This window comes from Crinia signifera, chromosome 7 (genome assembly GCF_055691185.1).
Source record: "Crinia signifera chromosome 7, ASM5569118v1, whole genome shotgun sequence".
Classification (NCBI taxonomy): Eukaryota; Metazoa; Chordata; class Amphibia; order Anura; family Myobatrachidae; genus Crinia; species Crinia signifera.
The window spans coordinates 164,403,147-164,429,995 of record NC_139223.1 but is presented as its reverse complement, the minus strand read 5'-3'; the positions used below and the strand labels follow the sequence as shown (position 1 = coordinate 164,429,995).

General features: G+C 51.9%; 2 protein-coding genes across 3 annotated transcripts in view; one reads left to right on the top strand and one right to left on the bottom strand.

The window, feature by feature from the left end:
- Window positions 1–16,008, bottom strand: part of SGO2 (shugoshin 2) — a 33,348-nt gene extending 17,340 nt beyond the window's left edge. For both annotated transcript variants that reach the window (XR_014450839.1, XM_083154230.1), the window contains exon 1: window positions 15,892–16,008. The gene's annotated coding sequence lies outside the window, so the exon portion shown is untranslated. The remainder of the gene's footprint in view (window positions 1–15,891) is intronic.
- Window positions 16,009–17,830: 1,822 nt separating this feature from the next.
- C7H2orf80 (chromosome 7 C2orf80 homolog) overlaps window positions 17,831–26,849 on the top strand; it is a 28,077-nt gene continuing 19,058 nt past the window's right edge. The window contains exons 1-4 of the mRNA XM_083154228.1: window positions 17,831–17,915; window positions 23,363–23,467; window positions 24,370–24,451; window positions 25,998–26,068. Of these exons, the coding sequence (XP_083010354.1) occupies window positions 23,427–23,467; window positions 24,370–24,451; window positions 25,998–26,068 (194 nt within the window). The 5' untranslated portion in view covers window positions 17,831–17,915; window positions 23,363–23,426. The remainder of the gene's footprint in view (window positions 17,916–23,362; window positions 23,468–24,369; window positions 24,452–25,997; window positions 26,069–26,849) is intronic.

Sequence of the window (26,849 nt, the reverse complement as noted above, 5' to 3'; positions counted from 1 at the left end):
ACATACTGCCCCCACACTGTCCCCCCCTGCACATACTGCCCCCACACTGTCCCCCCTGCACATCTTGCCCCCACACTGCCCACCCTGCACATAATACCCCACACTGCCCACCCTGCACATACTGACCCCACACTGCCCACCCTGCACATACTGACCCCACACTGCCCACCCTGCATATACTGCCCCCACACTGCCCACCCTGCATATACTGCCCCCACACTGCCCACCCTGCATATACTGCCCCCACACTGCCCACCCTGCATATACTACCCCCACACTGCCCACCCTGCATATACTGCCCCCACACTGCCCACCCTGCATATACTGCCCCCACACTGCCCACCCTGCATATACTGCCCCCACACTGCCCACCCTGCATATACTGCCCCCACACTGCCCACCCTGCATATACTGCCCACCCTGCATATACTGCCCCCACACTGCCCACCCTGCATATACTGCCCCCACACTGCCCACCCTGCATATACTGCCCACCCTGCATATACTGCCCCCACACTGCCCACCCTGCATATACTGCCCCTATACTGCCCCCACACTGCCCACCCTGCATATACTGCCCCCACGCTGTCCCCCCCTGCGCATACTGCCCCCACGCTGTCCCCCCCTGCGCATACTGCCCCCACGCTGTCCGCCCCTGCGCATACTGCCCCCACGCTGTCCGCCCCTGCGCATACTGCCCCCACGCTGTCCGCCCCTGCGCATACTGCCCCCACACTGTCCGCCCCTGCGCATACTGCCCCCACACTGTCCGCCCCACACTGTCCGCCCCTGCGCATACTGCCCCCACACTGTCCGCCCCTGCGCATACTGCCCCCACACTGTCCGCCCCTGCGCATACTGCCCCCACACTGTCCGCCCCTGCGCATACTGCCCCCACACTGTCCGCCCCTGCGCATACTGCCCCCACACTGTCCGCCCCTGCGCATACTGCCCCCACACTGTCCGCCCCTGCGCATACTGCCCCCACACTGTCCGCCCCTGCGCATACTGCCCCCACACTGTCCGCCCCTGCGCATACTGCCCCCACACTGTCCGCCCCTGCGCATACTGCCCCCACACTGTCCGCCCCTGCGCATACTGCCCCCACACTGTCCGCCCCTGCGCATACTGCCCCCACACTGTCCGCCCCTGCGCATACTGCCCCCACACTGTCCGCCCCTGCGCATACTGCCCCCACACTGTCCGCCCCTGCGCATACTGCCCCCACACTGTCCGCCCCTGCGCATACTGCCCCCGCACTGTCCGCCCCTGCGCATACTGCCCCCGCACTGTCCGCCCCTGCGCATACTGCCCCCGCACTGTCCGCCCCTGCGCATACTGCCCCCGCACTGTCCGCCCCTGCGCATACTGCCCTCTACTGCACAAAATACCCCCATACTGCCCCCCTTGCGCATACTGCCCTCTACTGCACAAAATACCCCCATACTGCCCCCCTTGCGCATACTACACCTACTGCTCAAAATGCCCCCACACTTCTCAAAACACCCCCGGCTGGGCTAGTCCCACGGGCTTCTCACCCCCTGAGCCCCCCCCACTTACCTGGTCAACCTCCCTGCTTCTTACTCGACCGGGGCATGCCCCCCCCCCCTTACCTCTGTCCTGTCTGGCTGGCACACCACCAGCTTCTCGCCCATCTTGCGGCACCCCTTCCCCCCTTTACTTACCCAGGCACCCATAATCCTCTGCTTCCTGACGGCATCCCCACCAGCATCTCACGCGGCAGCACACACACACACCCCTTCTTACCCTGTGGCGACCCCTTCTTCCCGCTCGACGGACCACCCCCCACTTTACCTGGCGTGCCCCCTCCCCGCCTGATGGCAACTCCTGCCCGGCGGCACCCCCCCGCACTTGCCTGGCGGCACACTCCCCCTACTTACCCAGGCACCCCAAACCCCCTGGTTCTCGCCCATCCGGGGGCAGCCCCTCACTGCTTCTACCTTACTTACCCAGGTGCCCCCTCCTCCATGCTTCTCACCCGCCCGGTGGGCACTCCCCCTGACCTCTGTTCTTACCACCCACCCCCATTCCTTATCCCGGCGGCACAATTCCCCCCCTCTCGACAGGTACCTTCTAGGCCGTCGGCACCCTCCACTCCCGTTCTTACCCTTCGCCACCACCCGCTTCCCACCCGCCCGGCCAGGGGCTCCCCCCCCCCCCCCCCCTTTCCTCTCTTCTGTACGGTTGGCACCTCACCAGGCAGCATCCCCCACGCCCCCATTCTTATCCTATGGCACCCCTTTCTTCCGGCCCGACGGGCACCCCCTCCCCGCTTCTTACCTGGCATACCCCCTCCCCGCTTCTCACCCGACAGCATCTCCTGACCCGGCCACCCCCCACAATTCTCACCCATCTGACGTCCCCCCCCCCTTCTTACCTAGACACCCCAAACCCCCTGCTTATCTCCCCTCCAGCATCATCCCCCATCTGCTTCTACCGTACTTACCCAGGCACCCCCCTTGCCTCTCACTTGCACGGTGAAACCCCCTGTCCCCTGTTCTTACCCTGTGGCCCCTCCTGCTTCTCACCACACCCCCCCCCCCCCCCCGCTTCTCACCTTTCTGGCGGACACTCACAACCCCCTCCCCCCCACACTTACCCGGTCATCCCCCGCCTCTCAACTCCCTCCCCCCCCCCCCTTTCCCGCACTTGCCCAGCGGGCATCTTAAACCCACTGCCTGCTTACCCGAACACCACCCCTTGCTTCTCACCTACTTGGCATACCCCCCTTGCACTCCCTGCTTCCCACCAACCCCCACTTCTCACCTGTCTGGCGGGCACCCCCCAGCTTCTCAACCGGTGGGCACCCCCCACCACTTACTTCCTGTTTCTCACCCGGTGGCAAGCTTCTCCCAAACCCGCCTGGTTCTTAACCTGTGTGGCACTCCACGTTCTCACCCGGCGGCACACCCCCATCCGCTTCTCACTCCCTGGACACCCAACAGCTGCACTCTTCCCTCCTCCTCCATCCAACACCCGGAGCCTGCACCCTGCCCCTCCATTCATCTCCTACAGATGGATCAGGTCCCATCTTGGCAGGGGATGGCACTGGCGTCGCCAGCAGCCATCCCCCGCCAGTGCCATGGCGATGGTGAGAAGGGGACGCGCGCGCACGAGAGGCGCGCACGTCCCCTTCCGACGGCGCTTCCATCCGTTTCCCCGGGTCCCCGCCGGCTTGCCGGCGGTAACCCGGGGTCCCCGCCGCCTGCCCGCATCCCCCCTAACCCTGTCCGTCTCCCTGAGGCGGAGACGGACAGGGTTTCCATCGCGCTGGCGACGGAGACTGAGATGCGCGTGCGCGTGAGACGCACGCGCGTCTCAGTGTATTCGCTGGCGGGTCGCCAGCGCGGACGTTCTGGCGACCCGCCAGCCAGGATGGGACCTGACCCATCTGTACCTGGTGCTAGCAGCCTGCACACACAGCGTCCTCCCCATATTTCACACCCAGCACCAGCAACCTTCCTCCTTCCATTTCACACCCGGTGCCAGCAGCCTTCACACCAAAAGAGTGCTGGGACTTACTTTTACAAAATTGGTGGGTCCCCGGGATGCGCTGTTCTATAGCACAGCAGGAGAGCCAGGGGCCAGCTGTGCGGGGGTCCTCGGGGATGCACTGTGTTCTGCCCAGCTGCAAAGCAGGAGAGCCCAGGGGACAGCGCTGGTGAAAGGGAACCCCACCAATGCTGGTGAGAATGAGACCTGCCTCCTCTCCCCCTTTTGTGTTGCCCCCTCTTGCCTTCTTCACCCTTCTTTTTCCCTCTTTCCCCTTTTTCTCACCCTCTCTCTTCCCTGCTGCTGACTTTTTTTTCTCTCCTCTGCTCTCTTCACCCCTGCCCCCTCTTTCTCAACCCTCACTCTGCCACAGTCTGTCTCTTTCCTCCCCATCTTTCACCACGCTTTCTCTCTCTCCCTGGCGCTGTCTCTTTCGTTCTCTTCCTGACACCATCTCTTACTTCATCTTTGACACTCTCGTTTTCTTTCCCAGGCACCTTCTCTCCCCATTCTCTCCCTGACATGCTCACTCTTGCTCCCATCTTTCTCTCTCTTTCCCTCCCTGACGTTCTTACTCCTGCTTTTGCTCTTCTTCCTTTCTCTGACACCCTACCCCTCACACCACTTTTTCCAAGAAGCCCTCTCCCTTTCTCGCACCCCTTGCCCTTTTTTGCTCCTCTTTTGCTGTGTTTCCCCAACACCCTCTTTGACATCACTCCACTCACTCTTTCTTCTGACCCCCCCCCCCACACCCAAGAGACTGCACCCTATCACAACCGACCACAGTGTTTCATTCCCCTTCCCACTGGCTTCACACCCAGTTGCATTGTCCCCCCCTTCTCCTAACTGTGCCCCACCTCTGGTCTCCTACTCGGCAGCAGTGTGTCCCCCCCCCCCCCCCCCCTCCCTCCTAGTCACAGTAATCGCACTCAGTGAAAAATAAAGTGTGTGTCCCCGGGACCCCTCTTTGTTAAGTTGAGGTCCTACTCCACAGTTTTTGGGTCCCATCACATAACGCTTTTGAGCAGTGGCGTAACTACAGAGGGTACAGGGGGATGGCACCGCTATGGGTCACGGCCGCTTGGGGGGCCCCATGGCCCTGGAAGGCAATCCCCTGCACCCTTTTTATTCTCCAGGTGTTTTTTTATATTAATATTGCCGATCGGGCATGGCTGCTCTGCCAACCGACTGCCCAACCCCCCCTTAATTACCTGCCCCCTCCCTTCAGTGGCTGTACAAGAGACCCTGCACTACCAGTGAGGATGATGGCACATGAGACCTGCGCCACCGGTGCCTGGGCAGAGACCTACTACACTACTGTTTGTACTGGGGGGGCTCCCCTCGAAACACAAACACCTACTCTCCCTCACCACCCTTCTTGCCTCCCCTCCTCCCTCCTTCTCCTCCCCAACACTGCCTCCTATCCTCTCTCTCTCACCCGCCTCTGTCAACTCTCCCTTCCTTTTTTTTGCTGACTCCTCAACCCCTTTTCTCTCTCCCCCCCTTCTCTTATGTGCTCTCGCTTGTCGCTCCCCTACTGCCTCTCCTCTCTCCCCTGCGCGCCTCTTTCTGTCAGCAATATCTCTCATCTCCTCTTTATTTCTCTCTCTGCCCCTAGTCTTTCTCCTTTTTCTCCTTCCCGCTCTTTCCCTTTCCTCCCTCTCTGACACTCATAAAACACTGCTGCCTCTCCCTCTTATTCCTCTCCCACTGCTGGCTGTGAGTGGGGCACTGCTGCCTCTCCCTCTTATTCCTCTCCCACTGCTGGCTGTGAGTGGGGCACTGCTGCCTCTCCCTCTTATTCCTCTCCCACTGCTGGCTGTGAGTGGGGCACTGCTGCCTCTCCCTCTTATTCCTCTCCCACTGCTGGCTGTGAGTGGGGCACTGCTGCCTCTCCCTCTTCCTCCCCCACTGCTGGCTGTGAGTGGGGCACTGCTGCCTCTCCCTCTTATTCCTCTCCCACTGCTGGCTGTGAGTGGGGCACTGCTGCCTCTCCCTCTTATTCCTCTCCCACTGCTGGCTGTGAGTGGGGCACTGCTGCCTCTCCCTCTTATTCCTCCCTCACTGCTGGCTGTGAGTGGGGCACTGCTGCCTCTCCCTCTTATTCCTCTCCCACTGCTGGCTGTGAGTGGGGCACTGCTGCCTCTCCCTCTTATTCCTCTCCCACTGCTGGCTGTGAGTGGGGCACTGCTGCCTCTCCCTCTTATTCCTCTCCCACTGCTGGCTGTGAGTGGGGCACTGCTGCCTCTCCCTCTTATTCCTCTCTCACTGCTGGCTGTGAGTGGGGCACTGCTGCCTCTCCCTCTTATTCCTCTCCCACTGCTGGCTGTGAGTGGGGCACTGCTGCCTCTGGCAACTGAACTAATGGGCCCTACACACGGACCGATAATCAGCCACTTTCTGAGCGATTTTACATAATTTTACTAAACCGCTTAGAAAGTGGCTGAATATCGCTGTGTGTGTAACCCACACAGCGATATGGATGCGCAGCCCCGCGGGACCCCGATGAATAACAGCCCTGCCTGTAAATTTAAAGTGATCACTCAGAACGCCTTGTACATCTCTGCTGTGTGGTGGCTTCTGAGCGATCACTAAAGGGGTCAGCCCGGCCGGTCACACAGCCACCTCGTTCATATAATGTCTCAGGTACCTGGCCGCCCACCTCTCACTGTCTGCCTGCAGCAGGAAGCTCTGACCAGCGGTAACTTCCTGTCTGGACTCTGCAGCATGTCCCAGTGGGCTGGTCTCTGGCAGCGCAGGGTTAGGCAGGGTAGCACTGGTGGACAGGGGGTCCCTGCAGCATACGTGAGATTATCGGCGGTGTTCCTGCAGTGGATGGGAACTACTAGTTCCCATCTGCCGCAGAGACCCTGCCGCTGACTTCACATACGCTGCAGGGACCCCCTGCCCGCCAGCGCTACCCGACCCTGTGCTGCCAGACCCCACTGCATGCCACCCACCAGCAGGCAGGGGGTCCCTGCAGCTTATGTGAGATCAGCGACGGGGACCCTGCGGCGGATGGGAACTACTAGTTCCCATCTGCCGCAGGACCTCCGTGGTGACTTCTCATACGCAACAGGGATCCCCTGCCCGCTAGCGCTAACCGCTAGAAGCACCCCTCTACCTCTAAGATGCCCTGTGCACCTCTTCCAAGATGCCCAGCTCCCTCCTCACCCTGAGATGCCCAGATGCAGCACCCGGACCCCTTCCCCACTCACGGCAATTCTGCCCCCACTTGCAGCACCCGGACCCTCCCTCACCCCTCCTCACCCTAAATAAACTGACCCTTGTGGTGGCCTTGTCTCAGCGGTGGTCTTGGTCCCCCTCATCCAGCGGTGCGGAGGAAATAAAAATTTAAAATGGCCACGGCCAGACAATCATGGCTTGTCATTGCCCCAACTCCTGGAGCTGGCTATATTAACCAGTTCAAGACGGGGCAGCCAGTCCGATGGCGGAGGGGGAGCAGAGAAGAGCTCCAGAAGAACAATCTCTGAGAGGTGGTGGAGGCCATGCAAAAGAGCTGCCCCAGGTGAAGACTCCGCAAAAGCCCTGGGGGGGCAGGAGCCCCCCTGGGTGAAGACAAGATGAAGTTTAATAAAATATTTAAAAACCTGTGTTTTTTTAATATTTCCTTTACAGGGGGGCTATAGGTACCAGCAAGGGCGTAACTACCATAGGTGCAGGGGGTGCAGCTGCTATGGGGCCTACTTTGCCTGTCAAAGTATCATGTGCTGTATACATTTTTCAGCATTAGATGATAAATAGGGATCCTTAAAAACTTTTGCTATGGGGCCCACATGTATCTAGTTACGCCACTGGGTACCGGTGAGCCATTAATGCACCACATGCTGGTACCTGTGGTTCTCCCAAGTGGGGCAGGCTTGTGGGATACTGGGAAAAGTCTTAAGACCTTGCGGGTACCCTCTAATACCCAAGGTCTTAAGACGATGCCCAGTATCCCATAAGGACTTTGTGAAAAGGAATTACCGGTAGGTATTAAATTCCCATTTTTACGGTTTAAACAAGCTATCAACCCTAAACCCACCGCTCAGGGGTGCAGGGGATATCCTCGGGCTTCAGCCCAGGCCTGGGTTGATTAGTTAGGGTGGGTAATGTTTTGGCCATGGGAAGATGAGGTTCAATGTAGATAAATGTAAGGTTATGCACCTTGGGAGACACAACCAGTGTGCAAGTTACAACCTTAGTGGAGAGGAACTGGGTAATTCCATACTTGAAAAGGATCTAGGAACCCAAATAGACAGCAAACTAGGATGTAGTGCCCATTGTAATGTAGCTACAAAAAAGGCCAACAAAATTCTGGCATGTATTAAGAGGGGAATGGAAACTAGGGACTCGAGGGTAATTATGCCACTATATAAAGCATTGGTGAGACCTCACCTAGAGTACGGAGTACAGTTCTGGGCCCCACACTATAAAAAGGACATCATAGAATTAGAAAAAGTCCAAAGGCGAGCAACAAAGCTTATTAGGGGAATGGAGAATTTAAGCTACGGGGAGAGATTAAGCAATTTGGGACTATTTACATTAGAAAAGAGACGTTTAAGGGGGGACATGCTCAACATGTACAAGTATATCAAGGGCCAATATAAGGAACTGTCACACACCCTCTTTTCTACTAGAAAGGAATCTAGGACGCGAGGGCATGAGTATAGATTAGAAGAAAAAAGATTTCATTCAGCTAGTAGAAAGAATTTCTTTACGGTCAGAACAGTCAAACTCTGGAACTCTCTTCCCAGAGAGGTGGTAATGGCTGGCTCATTAAATGCGTTCAAGGAAAAGTTGGACAAACATTTACTGGAGAAAAACATCCATGGGTACAAATAAGAAATATAATTTGTCTGTAAAATACCAGAACCTACCAAATCAGCAATGGATATCTATACCAGGTTGAACTAGATGGACGCAAGTCTTTTTTCAGCCTTACCTACTATGTAACTATGTAACCCCATCGGCATTACACCCCCTTCTAGTGGAGCCTGGTGCTGGTCCCCAAAATACAGGGGACCCCTATTCAATTTGTCCCCTGTATTTTGGAAACCAGGGCCGGCTCAAGAGCCTGGTGTGTGTCCTCCATATCTTGGGAATCAGGACCACTCCGAGCTCTGGGCTGGTCATGGGGGGGGGGGGGGGGGGCAGGAGGAGAAGAACCCCACGACATTTTTTTTTAGATTCAGGGTATGGCCGCGTAATAGTACAAATTCACATTACACCACACAGTAGTGCCACTTAAACACACTACACCAGCTAGAACCACTTGGACACACTGAGCCAGGGTTACGCACACCATAATGCCTGTTAGGCATTATGCCACGCACAGTCATGCCCATTATACAACATACCACACCATTAGGCCCATAACACAACATGCCACACACCGTAATGCCCACAATTTATGCCACACATCGTAGTGCCCCAGTACTCCTGCTTATACATACTGTATGATGCCTCCAGTAGTGTCCCCCCCACACAATTCCTAAAGTAACGCCATTACAGATAATGTCCACAAATGTTCCACCACATAGGGGCAGATTTATTAATGGGGCTATATACGTTTAAAATAACAGGTCCCGCTTCTCCTGCATAACGAAGAGAAGTGGTCACGCTTATAACCTTGATGTATGATGCAGGCGGCTGTCGATAAGAAGAGATGTTACTTCCTGTCTCCTCAGCTCTCCTTATTGGCGGCCAGGCAGCACTGCGCGAGCATTGAAAAAAAAAAAAACCTCTCCCCTGGCCGGCTCTCTGGGCATGCACAAGATCTTGTTATTATCGCAAGATCTCCAGCGCAGCCCACAGCCAGCAGCAGGGCTAGTGCTGTCCCCACAGTGGGGAAAGGACAACACTAGCCCTAAGCTGAAGAAGCGGCTGTTAATACATCGCCCCGTCCGCTAATTGCTGGGGGGGATTACAGAGGACAGCCCCGCCATGCGTTACTCTTCAGGCTGTCCCTAGAGCCCATTAGGCGTGCTGTTAATACATATAAAAAACCGTAATCCCCCAGTTAACCAGCATTAGGTGCAGATATGCACTTAACATTGGTTGATACTTCTGCCCTATAGCAACGCTCCTGCTCCCCTCTTAGCAGACATTTCAAATGTGGTCACTGCCGGACATTAGAGATAGAAAAAGAGTAAAGAGATGGGGTGAGGGGAGGGGGGTGAGGCGAAGGCAGGTCTTGCTCCAGCATCAGCCTTCCATGCACTGGCTTTTACAGTTCTGCAAAGGCATGCTCTCATGCTTCCCAGCGCTGGCAGCCCATGCTCACCTGTAATAGCACCAGCTGCCAGCACTGGGGAGCAGTAGAGCACTGGTGGCAGGTAGCATCGGGAGCAGCAGTACTCCGACAGCAGGCCCCCAGTTGCAGCAGCGGATGACCCAGGGAGAAAAGTTCAAACAGCTGTGGCGGGTGGTCTAGGGAGCAGGAGTGCTCCTGCAGAGAGACCTAGGGAGCAGAGCTCTGGCAGCAGTGGTTGGCCCAGGGAGGAGAGCTCCAGCAGGCCCTGGGGAGCAGCGTGGGTGTCCGGCTCTGCCATGCTGCAGATCAGGGCACAAGAGCACAGGATGGCGGCTGCAGCACTCTTCCCAAATGGGACACTGGGGGGGGGGGGATTTATCAGTTTTCCTTATACACCAGCTGCAGCAGTGCGCGAGGCATCCCTAGGGACCCACTCAGTTTAGGGGTCCGCAGTTAGGGCTAAAATTTTGCGAACTCTGCTCTCAACCTATTACATTTGGCCCTCTGTATTTCCTTTCTGTCTCTCCCTCATTGACATTCTCTCTGCTCGCACTCCTCCCTTTATCTTGATATTCCCCTTTCGCATTTCTTTTTCTTGAATCCCCCTCTCCCTCTTTCTAGCTCCTCTCAATTTTTTGCTCTTTCCCAGAAACCCTTTTTGTCTATCAAACCACTTACTCTTTCTTCTGCCCCACCTAAGAGGCATTGTAGTGACGGTAGATTGGGTAGATCAAAGGCAGACTATGTAATGGAACCCATAAACAGTGAAGTGGGGTCCCAACTGTATAAAGTGAGGGGTACCTGGGCCCCACACATTTTTGCACCTAGCACGATCACTGGTTGTGTAAGAGGCATTACGGTGTTGGGCATAATGTGTAAGGGGCATTACTTTGTGTGTGGCATATTGTTTAAGGGTCATTAATAATAATAAAATAACGAGGGGAGCTTGAATGGAAATATTGAGCTATGGATTGTTTGGATAACCCCCCAAACCGGTTTCTTGCCTAGGGCCCCATTGAGCCTAAATCCGTCTCTGCATCCTTCCCACCACCCCTTCCTGCTCTCACAATCATAGGCATGTCCCTTTAAAGCCTGCACATCCTACCTGCTATAGCATGTAGTATTTGACCCTAAATTGTGACCTGGAACTCATTTTAAAAAGAAAATTAGGGTCCCCGGGGACGAGCTCTTCTGACCCTGACATGAGCTGGCAATGGCGGGCAAAGGGAGGGAGACATGCAGGAGCGGTTAGGGAGATGGGGAGCAGCGGAACCAGGCAGATGGTTACTTGCATGAGAGCACAGCGCTAATGTATGGGATACCTATTGTCGCTGGTAAAAGGAGATCTGCCTTCTATTCCCACATCGCCCTTTCACATCATCTCACTGCCCAGCCCTCTAGCCCACTGTCACCTCAATCCATTTCACCTTGCCCCTTGTTACATTACCACTTCCCATCGCCCTCTTCAACTCACCCCCATCACCACCCCTCTGCCCCATGTTTTTGCTCTTTCTCGCTCTCTACCAGTTCTCTTTTCTCTAGCCTATGCTCTCTCTCTCCAACACTCCGTCACTCTCTCGCCCCTTCTGTCCATCCTCTTTTTCTCTCCCCCTGCTCGCCTCTCTCTCCCTCTCTGACAGGCTCTCTCTTCCCCCTCTCCACCTGGTGCAGCCTCTCTCCCTAAAAAACACTTACTCCATCTTTAACCATCAATTGTGCACTGAAAACCTTCATTGAATTCTACTTTTTGAAAAAAAAAAGACTAATAAAAATGATTGTATGGACTTCGTTTGTGTACATCATTTGAAATAACAGTTAAAGGAGGCTTGAAAAGACCAATTAGAAGATCACGTAACCCCACAAGTTGGCCAGGCCAGGCGCCACCACTAGGCAACTTTAGGCATTTGCCTGGGGTACCGCCCACTGGAGGGCGGCACTTGGGCGCTGGACCCCCCCTGGCTCAAGGTAAGCAGTGCAAATCTCCCCCACCCCCTGCTACCTCCATGGATTAACACAGCTGCCCACGCCGCATCAACTGCCAGCCCCTTCCCTCCCATGGAGCAATGTGGCAACTGCATCACAACCCTCCCCCCCCACGAGGTCCTATAACACCCCCCTGTGGTGCGACGTGGCGGCGGCGGATGCATCACCCACGCCTGGGCCGCTCCGGTGCCTTGCACCGTCCCTGAAGATGCCATCCCACAACTGACAGATGTCTGATTCAAACCTCTGTGTATAGACACACTTGGATTTATACCATTTTGATTTAGAAATATATATATCTGTGAAGTGACCCCTTTACAACTTTTAAGTAATTTATTGTGCCACCTAAACCAATCAGTTACACAATTTGTGTCCCATAGTTCCTTTTGTATCCATCCCCCATTCTGCCTCCTTGTGCCTCTAAAATCCAAGTCTGACCTGATTACCCTGGCAGCTCCTCGGGAGAGCTCACATACTATATGGCACTGGATGTAATAAATCCCTGAAAGCTGCAGGCGGAGGTTTCTTAATTTCATTTACCCGCCTGGCTCTTAGTGCCCCCCCTCCCCCTACATCGGATGTGATACATTGTGGATGCTGAGCAGCACCCTCGATGTGCCGCTGACGGCTGCACATAAGGGTTATCTGCTGTATGTATGCTCTCTAGCTCTGATCTGAACGCACGGGACCGAGCATCGGATCAGATGTCATTCACATGCAATTTGGGCAAGATTCGAGTGAAATCGGGCCAAAATCACATAGGGTATAGGGGCCTTGACTATGCCCTGTTATGACTATCTGTTCCTCTTCTGGCTCTCAGAGCCTTTGTCTGTGCCCCTTCTACCTAAATGTGCCAATATATGTGTCCTTTCTGCCAGTTTTCCTTTCTGTATCCTCTCCTCCTGTTTTTTGTACTATCCTGTCTTTGTTTCGCTCCCTCTCTTCTCGCCTCTATGTTCCATCCCTTGCCCCCACCACTTGTTGTATGCAACCTCATCTGTTTCAGTAGCACCCACAGCTTGTTCCATTCTCTGATCTGTGGTGCTTCAGTCAGTGCATCCCAATTGCCCGCTATTCAGTGTCCCACTGGTTACCCATGAGTACAGCGTATTCGCTTCTCCTTATCTGTGAGAACCAAGCTAGTCCCATAACCGGTTCCTGCCATGGATCTACACTTGCTGGCAGTGGCACCCGGTGGTAACTATCCTTCCTCCCACCCCCTGACACCACTGGCCCGAGAAATCCAACTACGCCCACGAGCTCTCCACCTAGAGGAGTGTGGCTGATAGCTTCACCCCGCACTTCTCTTCTGCAAGTCTGATGTATTCACATTAGAAAAGAAAACACGGTTTTTGTGGGGATGTGTCGGACATTTATGGCGTGCCTGGGCACACAACACACCCTCCCTTTGCCCACTAGGATTTAGCCTAGCTATGTCTAAATGGGCTACAAACTTGTGGTCTAAAGGACCTGGTTCTTTACGCAAGTGTCTTGTAAAATGTGATGTACTTTTGGATTTAGCCTACTTACATAAAATGGGCTCGAATCAAGTGGCCTACAGGACCTGGTCCTTTACACCAGATGCTCATAAAATATCAGGTCCCTCTGCCCACTTGGATTTAGCCTACTTATATAAAATGGTCTGGAATCAAGTGGCCTAAAGGACCTGGTCCTTTACACCAGATGATCATAAAATATCAGGTCCCTTTGCCCACTTGGATTTAGCCTACTTATATACAATGGGATATAATCAAGTGGCCTAAAGGACCTGGTCCTTTAGACCAGATGCTCATAAAATATCAGGTCCCTCTGCCCACTTGGATTTAGCCTACTTATATACAATGGGCTGGAATCAAGTGGCCTAAAGGACCTGGTCCTTTACACCAGATGCTCATAAAATATCAGGTCCCTCTGCCCACTTGGATTTAGCCTACTTTTATAAAATGGGCTGGAATCAAGTGGCCTAAAGGACCTGGTCCTTTAGACCAGATGCTCATAAAATATCAGGTCCCTCTGCCCACTTGGATTTAGCCTACTTATATACAATGGGATATAATCAAGTGGCCTAAAGGACCTGGTCCTTTACACCAGATGCTCATAAAATATCAGGTCCCTTTGCCCACTTGGATTTAGCCTACTTATATAAAATGGGCTATAATCAAGTGGCCTAAAGGACCTGGTCCTTTACACCAGATGATCATAAAATATCAGGTCCCTTTGCCCACTTGGATTTAGCCTACTTATATACAATGGGATATAATCAAGTGGCCTAAAGGACCTGGTCCTTTAGACCAGATGCTCATAAAATATCAGGTCCCTCTGCCCACTTGGATTTAGCCTACTTATATACAATGGGCTGGAATCAAGTGGCCTAAAGGACCTGGTCCTTTACACCAGATGCTCATAAAATATCAGGTCCCTCTGCCCACTTGGATTTAGCCTACTTTTATAAAATGGGCTGGAATCAAGTGGCCTAAAGGACCTGGTCCTTTACACCAGATGCTCATAAAATATCAGGTCCCTCTGCCCACTTGGATTTAGCCTACTTATATAAAATGGGCTATAATCAAGTGGCCTAAAGGACCTGGTCCTTTACACCAGATGATCATAAAATATCAGGTCCCTTTGCCCACTTGGATTTAGCCTACTTATATACAATGGGATATAATCAAGTGGCCTAAAGGACCTGGTCCTTTAGACCAGATGCTCATAAAATATCAGGTCCCTCTGCCCACTTGGATTTAGCCTACTTATATACAATGGGCTGGAATCAAGTGGCCTAAAGGACCTGGTCCTTTACACCAGATGCTCATAAAATATCAGGTCCCTCTGCCCACTTGGATTTAGCCTACTTATATAAAATGGGCTGGAATCAAGTGGCCTAAAGGACCTGGTCCTTTAGACCAGATGCTCATAAAATATCAGGTCCCTTTGCCCACTTGGATTTAGCCTACTTATATACAATGGGATATAATCAAGTGGCCTAAAGGACCTGGTCCTTTAGACCAGATGCTCATAAAATATCAGGTCCCTCTGCCCACTTGGATTTAGCCTACTTATATACAATGGGCTGGAATCAAGTGGCCTAAAGGACCTGGTCCTTTACACCAGATGCTCATAAAATATCAGGTCCCTCTGCCCACTTGGATTTAGCCTACTTTTATAAAATGGGCTGGAATCAAGTGGCCTAAAGGACCTGGTCCTTTACACCAGATGCTCATAAAATATCAGGTCCCTCTGCCCACTTGGATTTAGCCTACTTATATAAAATGGGCTATAATCAAGTGGCCTAAAGGACCTGGTCCTTTACACCAGATGATCATAAAATATCAGGTCCCTTTGCCCACTTGGATTTAGCCTACTTATATACAATGGGATATAATCAAGTGGCCTAAAGGACCTGGTCCTTTAGACCAGATGCTCATAAAATATCAGGTCCCTCTGCCCACTTGGATTTAGCCTACTTATATACAATGGGCTGGAATCAAGTGGCCTAAAGGACCTGGTCCTTTACACCAGATGCTCATAAAATATCAGGTCCCTCTGCCCACTTGGATTTAGCCTACTTATATAAAATGGGCTGGAATCAAGTGGCCTAAAGGACCTGGTCCTTTAGACCAGATGCTCATAAAATATCAGGTCCCTTTGCCCACTTGGATTTAGCCTACTTATATAAAATGGGCTATAATCAAGTGGCCTACAGGACCTGGTCCTTTACACCAGATGCTCATAAAATATCGGGTCCCTTTGCCCACTTGGATTTAGCCTACTTATATAAAATGGGCTATAATCAAGTGGCCTAAAGGACCTGGTTCTTTAAGTGAGTCTTTTAGACCACTAGGAAATAGCCTAATTTTATTGAATTGGCTAAATCAAAGTGGATAGAGGGACCGGTCCTTTATCCCACTAGGAAATAGCCTAACTTTAATGAATGGGCTAAATCAAAGTGGATAGAGGGACCAGGTCCTTTAACCCACTAAGAAATAGCCTAGTTTTATTGAGTAGGCTAAATCAGTGTGAACAGAAGGACCTGTCCTTTAGCCCACTAGGATATAGCCTATTTGTATTGAGTGGGCTAAATCATAGTGCCTGGAGGGACAAGGTCCTTTAGCCCACTATAAAATAGACTCAACCCATACCTCTCCCGCACGTCGCAGCAGTGTCGCTGTCGCACAGCCGTCGCCGCCGTTACTTCCGGCTCCAGCACAAATTCAAATTTCCAGCCTATAGCAGACGGCGCACGCGCAATAACTACCCCGAGCGGTAGCCAATGAATACTCTGGGCGTGGTTTCCGCACAGCTAACGGCACGGCAGCGTCTCTGCCAGGGACACCCGAAGCTGCCATGTTTGTTATGGGCAAACTGGATGCACTATAAACCGCCACAAACAGCGCAGCATTGGCTATACTGTAGGGTTATAATGAATATTTTACTATGATCAAATGTGTTTTGTCTTATGCAGAATATAATAATATGCAGACTCTACGTAAATTATTCATACTGAATGAGGAATTATTACATGTTCAAAAGTAAAATCCCTGATAAGAACTATATTGTAATTTTGTTCTGTTACAAATGACAAAATATGCTTTAATTTATGACATAACAAATGTTTGCCGACACACCTGGCGATGCAGAAAACACTCTGACAGAGACACGGAGTTATACTGTTATTGTATTTATAGTGTGCCAAGCGTAGCATGGCACCGTGCCCGAAGCATGGCGAGTTCAGCGGTGCACTTTGACGGCGTCCATGTCAACATTCTGGACAAAAAAAACGTAAAAAACCCCCTCATGTCGACCTTTTGAATGTCGACCTTGCCATTGTCAACCTAATGCTTGTGTCGATCTTCCAATCCTGTCGACATTAGCCATGACAACATACAACCGCTGCCATCTGCTTTTTTTTATTAGTAGGGAGGCCAATCCCAAAATTCCCCAAGAATCGGCCTCCATCGATAGATCAGAAAGATTTGTTTATTTCTTAAAGAAAATATCCATAAAGATTGATTAAAACGGGCGTAACAATTATTTACAACAAACTATACTAACGTAATAAAAGATAAATCACAGAAAAGTCAGAAGCAAGAGGTCATCTAGCTCCATCTTTACACCAAAACGCCGGGTCGCACCTGGGTTTTTGGACCCAGCTTCCACCGGGGTGCGAGCCGGCGTTTGTTACCCTTTACACCGGTGCAACCCCCACCCGGCGCAGGCGGTTCTTGAGCCACCGCTTGGAGATGATATCACACAGGCATCCATTCACCTCCTCCGCTGCCGCCGATGCTGTCTGCAGAGTACAGCAGACAGCAGCGGAGGCTGTGTGTTCCCCCCATCCATCCTGCGGACGCTGCAGTCCACAGGTTGTATGTCCCCCATTGATATAAACGGGAGCCGGGTCGGATGACCCGGCGTACCCATTTACACCGCCCTCTGCCCAGGCCCTAGCCGTGTTCTATCTAGGTCAGGACCTGGGTAGAAGTCCCGTGTAAAAGGACACGGCGTGTCCCATTTACACCGCCGTTGACCCGGGTCTGACCCACCGATGACCCGGGGATTTGCGGCGGTGTAAGAGGAATATAACTGACGTCTGGTCCGGACATAAGAGCAGGATTCTTCTTTCTGCTGCATTTAATTACATTTCTATCATTTGTTTTGATACATTTTTATCAGTATTATTACATATAGTATTACATTGTGTGTGTGTGTTTGTGTGTGTTTGTGTATGTATGTGTGTGTGTGTGTGTGTTTGTGTTCCAAACACATAGCTGCACGGCACCTCACCAGCAAGTAGGAAGCGGACAGTTGTGTACTATACAATCATTCCTTGTCTGTGTATTAGGAGCACATCACTACTTACATACACACTTACCGGAATCCTAAAGTGCTTGTTGCATTGTGTTCAGACAACATTGTGGTGTTAGGTTTCTAAGCCTGGGGGGAACCTAATACACTGCTATAGAGCAGGTAATGTAATGCGGAGCGTCCAGCTCACACACAGCCCACACACAGCTCACACAGCTCACACACAGCTCACCTGCTTGGTGCTATAAAAAGCTCAGTAGTCTCATAGCAACGTCAGAGGGAAAGAAACATCTCTGCTCTGTGCACGCCATTCCTCACTACTACCCCAGCCACCCACCTCGGCCGCAGTAGAGAGCAGGTAAGAGTCAGGTGACAGTCACAGTGCAGTGCAGCATATCTGCATATCCCAGTCTGGCTGTTATATGTAATATTATTGTGTACTGTTATGTTGTCAGTATGTTCTAGTGTGTAGGTGTTTATACTTTTATCTGTGATGTACATTCGCCCTGTGGGTCTGGTTCAGAGGTTGGCGCAATGCCGGTACTTACTTGGAATTATGATTACCGGTCAGGTTGTGTTTGTGGGAGGCATGGGGGGGGGGTCACTTGAAGGCATGGTGTGAGTGTTTTCTGCATGTGTCACGGGAGGGGGCTAAAATGGCGCAGATCGCATCATTTTCGGTGATCTGCAACTATTCAGTACACAATATCACAGTGTTTGATATGTGCAAAAACTTTCACTATCACCAGTAATGCCTGTATTTGCACTGGCAGTTTTGAAAATGCCCAGCTGCACCTTTAATGCCTCCACCTGTCCTGCTCTTCCACTGACATTAGCTGTCTCCCAAGGTTCTGATCTCGGTCCTCTTCTTCTCTCTCTTACTATACGCCCTCTCTGGGTGAGCTTATTCGCTCACTCGACTTCCAATATCACCTCTATGTTGATGATACTGAAATCTACCGCTCCTCTCCTGATCTCTCTCCCTCTATCCTCACTCACCTCTATGCTGATAATACTGTAATCTACCTCTCCTTTCCTGATCTCTCTCCCTCCATCCTCACTCACCTCTACGCTGATAACACTGTAATCTACCTCTCCTCTCCTGATCTCTCTCCCTCTATCCTCACTCACCTCTATGCTGATAATACTGTAACCTACCTCTCCTCTCCTGATCTCTCTCCCTCTATCCTCACTCACCTCTATGCTGATAACACTGTAATCTACCTCTCCTCTCCTGATCTCTCTCCCTCTATCCTCACTCACCTCTATGCTGATAACACTGTAATCTATCTCTCCTCTCCTGATCTCTCTCCCTCTATCCTCACTCACCTCTATGCTGATAATACTGTAACCTACCGCTCCTCTCCTGGGGCCTTATTCTGATCGGTGCGGATATTCCCGCTTGCGTACGGCCCGCCGATGTTTATCGTCTGCGCATGTGCAGAGGTCACTCTGCGCATGTGCAGGCGATTTCGCCGCAAGGATTCTCTATACGCCGCACAGGGGGCGTAGAGGGGTGTGAGGGGCTACTTATCCTTATTACCCTATGCATACGCCCCGCGTTTCATGGGCGTTCCCATGCAAACGCGGGGCGTATGCATGGTAATGAGGCCGTGACGCGTGGGTACGGGGCGGGCATCTGACATCGCCGGATGTCAGCTGCCCGCCCCCATACAAGATTTCACACGGACAAGTGTCCGTGTGGTCTTGTGTTGCGGGACCTGGTGGAGCGTGCGGCCCTGCATTCGATGTTCGGCGACCATCGAATGCAGGGGCTGCTCCCACCATGGAGGAGGCATATCCCCATCCACATTCATGCGGACCGCCACATATCCGCATACGGACGGAGGTGGCGATCCGTATGGAAGGCGGGGATTCGCCAAGACGGACATCACCGCATATTTCTGATCGGGCCGCACCGATCAGAATAAGGGCCCTGATCTCTCTCCCTCTATCCTCACTCACCTCTATGCTGATAACACTGTAATCTACCGCTCCTCTCCTGATCTCTCTTCCTCTATCCTCACTCACCTCTATGCTGATAATACTGTAATCTACCTCTCCTCTCCTGATCTCTCTCCCTCTATCCTCACTCACCTCTATGCTGATAATACTGTAATCTACCGCTCCTCTCCTCACCTCTCTCCCTCTGTCCTCACTCACCTCTATGCTGATAATACTGTAACCTACCTCTCCTCTCCTAGGCCCTTATTTTGATCGGCACGGTACGGCCCGCGTGCGGCCGTACCGCCGATGTTTTTTGTCTGCACATGCGCAGAGGTCATTCTGCGCATGTGCAGCCCCCTTCGCCGCAGACGGATTTCGTCCGCCGCAAAGGGGGCGTATAGGGGCGTGAGGGGCTTCAGCCCCTCATTTCCCTATGTGTACGCCCCGCGTTTCATGGGCGTTCCCATGCAAACGCGGGGCGTATGCATGGTAATGAGGGCATGACGCCCTCATTACCATGACATGGGGGCGGAAAGCTGACGTCGCCGGATGTCAGCTTTCAGCCCCCTTACAAGCTCCCACACGGACGATTGTCCGTGTGGTCTGAGCTTGCGGGAGCTGCCGCGGCGTGCGGGCCTGCCTTCGATGGTCGTCGACCATCGAAGGCAGGGGGCAGCTCCCACCATGGTGGAGGCGTAGCCTCCACCATTTTTGTGCGGATCGCCAGCCGTCCGTGTATGGACGGCCGTGGCGATCCGTCCGGTGGGCGGCCCTTGGTTTGTGCGGTCGGAGCCCCGTGTGCGGCTCTGACCGCACCAACCAGAATAAGGGCCCTAATCTCTCTCCCTCTATCCTCACTCACCTCTATGCTGATAATACTGTAATCTACCGCTCCTCTCCTGATCTCTCTCCCTCTGTCCTCACTCACCTCTATGCTGATAACACTGGAATCTACCGCTCCTCTCCTGATCTCTCCCCCTCTATGCTGATAATACTGTAATCTACTGCTCCTCTCCTGATCTCTCTCCCTCTATCCTCACTCACCTCTATGCTGATAACACTGTAATCTACCTCTCCTCTACTGATCTCTCTCCCTCTATCCTCACTCACCTCTATGCTGATAATACTGTAATCTACCTCTCCTCTCCTGATCTCTCTCCCTCTATCCTCACTCACCTCTATGCTGATAACACTGGAATCTACCGCTCCTCTCCTGATCTCTCTCCCTCTGTCCTCACTCACCTCTATGCTGATAATACTGTAATCTACCTCTCTTCTCCTGATCTCTCTCCCTCTGTCCTCACTCACCTCTATGCTGATAATACTGGAATCTACCGCTCCTCTCCTGATCTCTCTCCCTCTGTCCTCACTCACCTCTATGCTGATAATACTGTAATCTACCTCTCCTCTCCTGATCTCTCTCCCTCTATCCTCACTCACCTCTATGCTGATAATACTGTAATCTACCCAGGGCCGGCAACAGAAATCTTGGGGCCCGGTACACTGATATCTCTGGGGCCCCCCAAGGACATTAAATGATTTATTTTAATTAGAAATAAAGGTACTTGTTTCCTAGCACGGCCACACCGATTTACATCGGGGTGGTCGTGTCGGAAAAATCGGGTCGATCGCATTGCATGCGATTTGGTCGCATGCGATGCGATCGACGCGACCGACCGATTTTGGACCCGATTTTTTTTTTTAATGAAATGTAAATCGGGTCCCTGGGACCCGATTTTACATTGAATTCAATGTAAAATATTCCCAACCCCCCCAAATGTCACGGCGTACACCCCACCCCACGATAGACGCCAACCCGAAGCGTGGCGAGCGCAGCGAGCCCGCGAGGGGCGGCGGTGCGCGTCCTCCGACCTTTTCATTCCCCTACTATCCACGTCGGCATGGAGTTGAGAATAGAATAGTGTGGCGAGCGCAGCGAGCCACCGAGCCCGAAGCGTGGCGAGCGCAGCGAGCCCCGCGAGGGGACGCGTATAACTTCACAGGTATACGCGTCCCCTCGCGGGGCTTGCTGCGCTCGCCACGCTTCGGGCTCGGTGGCTCGCTGCGCTCGCCACACTATTCTATTCTCAACTCCACGCCGACGTGGATAGTAGGGGAATGAAAAGGTCGGAGGACGCGCACCGCCGCCCCTCGCGGGCTCGCTGCGCTCGCCACGCTTCGGGTTGGCGTCTATCGTGGGGTGACGACGGGGACATCTATAATGTGAAATGGGTCATATTGGCCCATTTCACATTTTTCACATTTTTTCAAGATTTCAATGTTAAAAAATATTTTAACATTGAAGCCTATGGAAAAATCGGGGGCATCGCGTCGGGACCAATGTGAATGGCCCGACCGACGCGATGCCCCCGATATTTTACCTTTCCCGACAAGATTTCAATGTTAAAATATTTTTTAACATTGAAGCCTATGGGGAAATCGGGGGCATCGCGTCGGTCGCGTCGGGACCATTGTTAATGGTCCCGACCGACGCGATGCCCCCGATATTGTCTCCTAGCCGGCAAAATGGACCTGATTTCAAAGGAAATCGGGTCCATCGTATGGATCGTGTACCTTAACTTAAAGGTACACGATCCATACGATTGTGGCCGTGCTAGGAAACAAGTACCGAAATAAATGATAATCGATATTCACTGTGCAATATAATATGGCAAGGCAGATGGTAGGGTGCAGCATTGTGCGTCAGGTGACCAGACTGAGGGGGAATACTGGATTGGGGTCCATGTAAGTTTCCTTCCAGGAAGCCAGGTGGGCAGGCTGCACCTTTATAAACTATTGCTAGGGCAGCATCCATGCTTACATCCCCTGAGCCCCTCAGAGACTTGGGGCACCTGGCAGTACGGACGGTGTAATGGTTAGCATTACTGCCTTACAGCACTGAGGTCATGGGTTCAATACCCAGCATGGTCCTAACTGTGCGGAGTTTGTATATTCTTCCCGTACTTGCGTGGGTTTCCTCTGGGTACTCTGGTTTCCTCCCACAATCCAAAAATATACTGGCAGGTTAATTGGCTCCCAAAAAGTGTACATGTGGTAGGGAATATAGATTGTAAGCTCCACTGGGGCAGGAACTGATGCGAGTGTTCAAATATTCTCTGTAAAGTGTTGCGGAATCTGTGTGCGCTATATAAGAAACTGATAATAAATAAATAAACAAGGTTGGGGCCTGGTACAAGTGTCCCCTTTGACCCCCCCCGTTGCCTGTCCTGAATCTACCGCTCCTCTCCTGACCTCTCTCCCTCTATCCTCACTCATATTTCCACCTGTTTCTCTGCTGTTTCTTATTGGATGACCCAGCGATTTCTAAAACTTAAAATCTCTAAGACTGAGCTAATCCTCTTCCCACCCTCGCGCAGTAAACCCAATCAACTCTCATCCTAACCTACTGTTTATGCTCACTGCTACTGCTTCTGTGTCACCTCTGTCTGTCTAACCCTCCCCTTTAGAATGTAAGCTCTCATGAGCAGGGCCCTCTCTCGTGGGCTCTTCTTAGGATATATACGGTATGTGTCAGTGTCCTTTACCCCGATGCAACTCTTTACTTAGCAGGTACTTGTCCTAAATTATTTTGTCTTGTAAAAAAACTGAACGGGCACAAATAGCAACCTGCTGAGGAGTGACATCAAAATGGCAGCTCCTGCTAAGTGATAGGAGCCAGGTGTTGCACTGTGACATCATGTGCAGCACGTGGCTCCTGTCACTGTGTAGGTGTCGGCACTATAGACTGACTGGGCCCCGGGTGCAGCCCACAACTCCCAAAAGTTGATCCATGATTGTTTTGAACACACTTGATATGTTACTACTCTAATAATTCTTCTTTTACCGTCTTCCCTGCAGAGTGTGCGACCTATGCTGTATACTGTATGCTGTATACAAGGTCTGTGATATTGGGATCTTTATAATGGAAAGAAAACTCTTAAAGAAAGAAGTTGAGAAGCTTCTGTAAGTATGACCGTGTTCTGTATCCAATTATTCATAAGTCCCGATAAATCCCATTATCAAAGGAGGATAAATGATACCAAGCCCCTGGCGCACCCACACTACCCTCCCAATAGCGGAAGCTATAAGGGACAATATTGCTGGTGATGTGGGTGTGATAATGTGGAAATGCTAGTGTCAGCCCCTCCCCCTATTTGCATTATCAGAATTTGCAAACACTTATGTTGGGTAAACACCAGTACGATATGGCCCAAACGCGCCAATTTAGATACAATCTCGACCGATTGTATGTAAATTGGCGTGTTTTGGGCCATTTCGCTGCCCTTTTGATGTGATCCCGATCCGATGTGCGGCCCCGCGGGTCGGTCGGTCTTTTCTGAGATCCTTCCAGCTGCAGGTAGGATCTCAGAAACGACCATTGTAGTGGGTGGGGGGCGCGATCGGATCGCGATCACAACAGGGGCATTTTCGCGGCGGGTCGGCGGCGCCGTCAGCTCGTGAGTGGGTTGTGTGTTCCTGTGACGACCCGCTCACGAGCACCATCGTCCTGGTGTGTACCGGGCATAAGACACCCACTTTCTGAGCCCCTGAGTGCCGCTGCAGGTACTGCGACTTTGTTGCAACACAGCTGAGAATACGGCCGCTCGCACTGACACGCCCACAGTATCTCCCTTAACACGCCCACAGAACGCCCCTAACACGCCCACAGCACTCCCCTAGCATGCCCACAGCACTCTCCTAACATGCCCACAGTTCTGCGTTTCATTGATGCCACCTCCAGACATGCCCATCGTTTTTTTTTTCTCCTGAGTTCTGATACAATTCGTACACAATCCACAATGTATACAGATACTTTCACTGAGAATCCTATACATAGGTAATGGTGCGCTCTTTGCTTGTTGCAGGGGAGACTATGTTAGTACAACCCTTCGGGAAAAGGAGTTTGACCCAAAAGGAAAAAGGGACTCATCGTGTTTTGCTGACTTGGTGAGACAACCTACAACTCTGTCATGTCTGTGTTACAGAGATCCTTCAGACAAATGTGTTAGGAAGAGTCCTAAGTGCTGCACTATAGGGAGATATAATGTGTAGTGGTAGCACGCATTGTGTCGGAACAAATGCAGGCGCTCCCAGGTGTCGGAACAAATGCAGGTGCTCCTAGGTGTCGGAACAAATGCAGGCGCTCCCAGGTGTCGGAACAAATGCAGGCGTTCCCAGGTGTCGGAACAAATGCAGGCGTTCCCAGGTGTCGGAACAAATGCAGGCGCTCCTAGGTGTCGGAACAAATGCAGGCGCTCCCAGGTGTCGGATCAAATGTAGGCGCTCCCAGGTGTCGGAACAAATGCAGGCGTTCCTAGGTGTCGGAACAAATTCAGGCGCTCCCAGGTGTTTATGAGGAGGGTCTGTGACATCACCGCTGACCCCTGACCCCTGTCTCGGCTGCAGATTAGCGGAAGTCTCAGCGCTACTCACATTTGCGCAGATCTCTTCGATGGTTCAGGATTGCGTATGGATAGCGATTGGCGAAACATTCTCCATTCTCTCGCTATTTAGCTAGGGGCGTTTTTTCTTTCTGCCTGGGTGGCAGCTTTGTGCTCACTGGGCCTGATTCAGAGCTGTTTGCTAAGCTGCGTATACTCGCCGCCCAGCGAACAGATCAGTGCCACCTGCCGAACGCCTGCCCCCACCGTCACCTGCGCCACCCGCATCCCCTCTCTGGGTGTGGATCGTATGGTCGACCAGACTTAGGTTGACAGTGATTAGGTCAACACCGTTATGTCGGCAGATAGCAAGGTCAACAGGGTTCTAGGTCGACATGGGTGAAGGTGTCTAGGTCGACATGGTTTTAGGTCAACAAATGCGTTAGGTCGACATGGGTTAGGTCGACAAGTTGCGAGGTCGACATGGGTTTTTCACAGTTTTTTTACCCAAATGTAGACACAGTCGACATGGACACAGTTGGAAGTCAACCGCAGCCCCTAACATTGCTTCGCACATATCCATGCATGCGTATACCCCACCGTCGGAAACGGGGCCAAATCAGGCTGACAGTCTACTGGGAATTCTCACATGAGCGGCCAACATTAAGCTCCCAGTGATGTCTGTAGCTCATGGGCCCTCAAACTGCGGCCCTCCAGATGTTGTGAAACTACAAATCCCAGCATGCCTTGTCACAGTTTTAACACTCCCTTATAGCAAAACTGTGCATGCTGGGATTTGTAGTTTCACAACATCTGGAGGGCCGCAGTTTGAGGACCCATGCTGTAGCTCAATCTGCCAATCAGAATCCAGTAACTTTGTAGTTGGTGCGGAGAATAATTAGGACATTCTGATTGGTAGATCCGGCTACAGATGGTTCTGAGTATGGGAAATGTACTTGTGGCCACTCAGAGATTTAAATGAGGAAATAACCAATGAACATTTGTTATATATATATATATATATATATATATATATATATATATATATATATATATATATACACACATATATATATATATATATAAAAATATATATACATATTTTATTCTAGGCTCACTATGACCTAGCGATCAGCGTTGCCAAGCAATGGCTCGGAAGTTCTAAGAACAAAAAAGGAAGGATGTAAGTATTATATATTCATTATTTTCAATCAAATTTATTTTATTCACCAAATCAAAGGTAAGGAAGATCGACCCAATTCTGTCTGACTGAGATATGCAAACGTATGTGTTCAAGCTCAGTCGTCCAACTCAGAATCAGACCCATTTTATATTATTATACACAATATATTAATAGACACTTTCACCCAACATTATATTCATATTTTGTGTTTGTGTCCCTGAGCGTATTATAATCAACATTGGTAACTGTAGGGCATTAATGGCATGGCAGGAGCCAGGCAGAAAATTGGTCTAAGGACAGCGGTGGGCACAAGATGGCAGAGAGGTGGGCACAGAATTCATGAGAATTGGGCACAGGAGGGCTGGAAGATGATGGGCAAAGGATAGCTAAGAGGTGGACACATTAGGGCTGGTAGGATAGCACTTGAGGGTGGTGATGTGGGCACAGGAGGGTGGTGATGTGGGCACAGGAGGGCCACTATGTGGGCGCAGGAGGGCTGTGATGTGGGCGCAGGAGGGATGTAATGTGGGCGCAGGAGGGTTGTGATGTGGGCACAGGAGGGCTGTGATGTGGGCACAGGAGGGCCGCGATGTGGGCGCAGGAGGGCTGTGATGTGGGCACAGGAGGGCCACTATGTAAGCACAGGAGGATCGTGATGTGGGCACAGGAGGGCTGTGATGTGGGCACAGGACGGTCGTGATGTGGACACAGGAGGGTCGTGATGTGGGTGCAGGAGGGTTGTGATGTGGGCGCAGGAGGGCCGTGATGTGGGCACAGAATG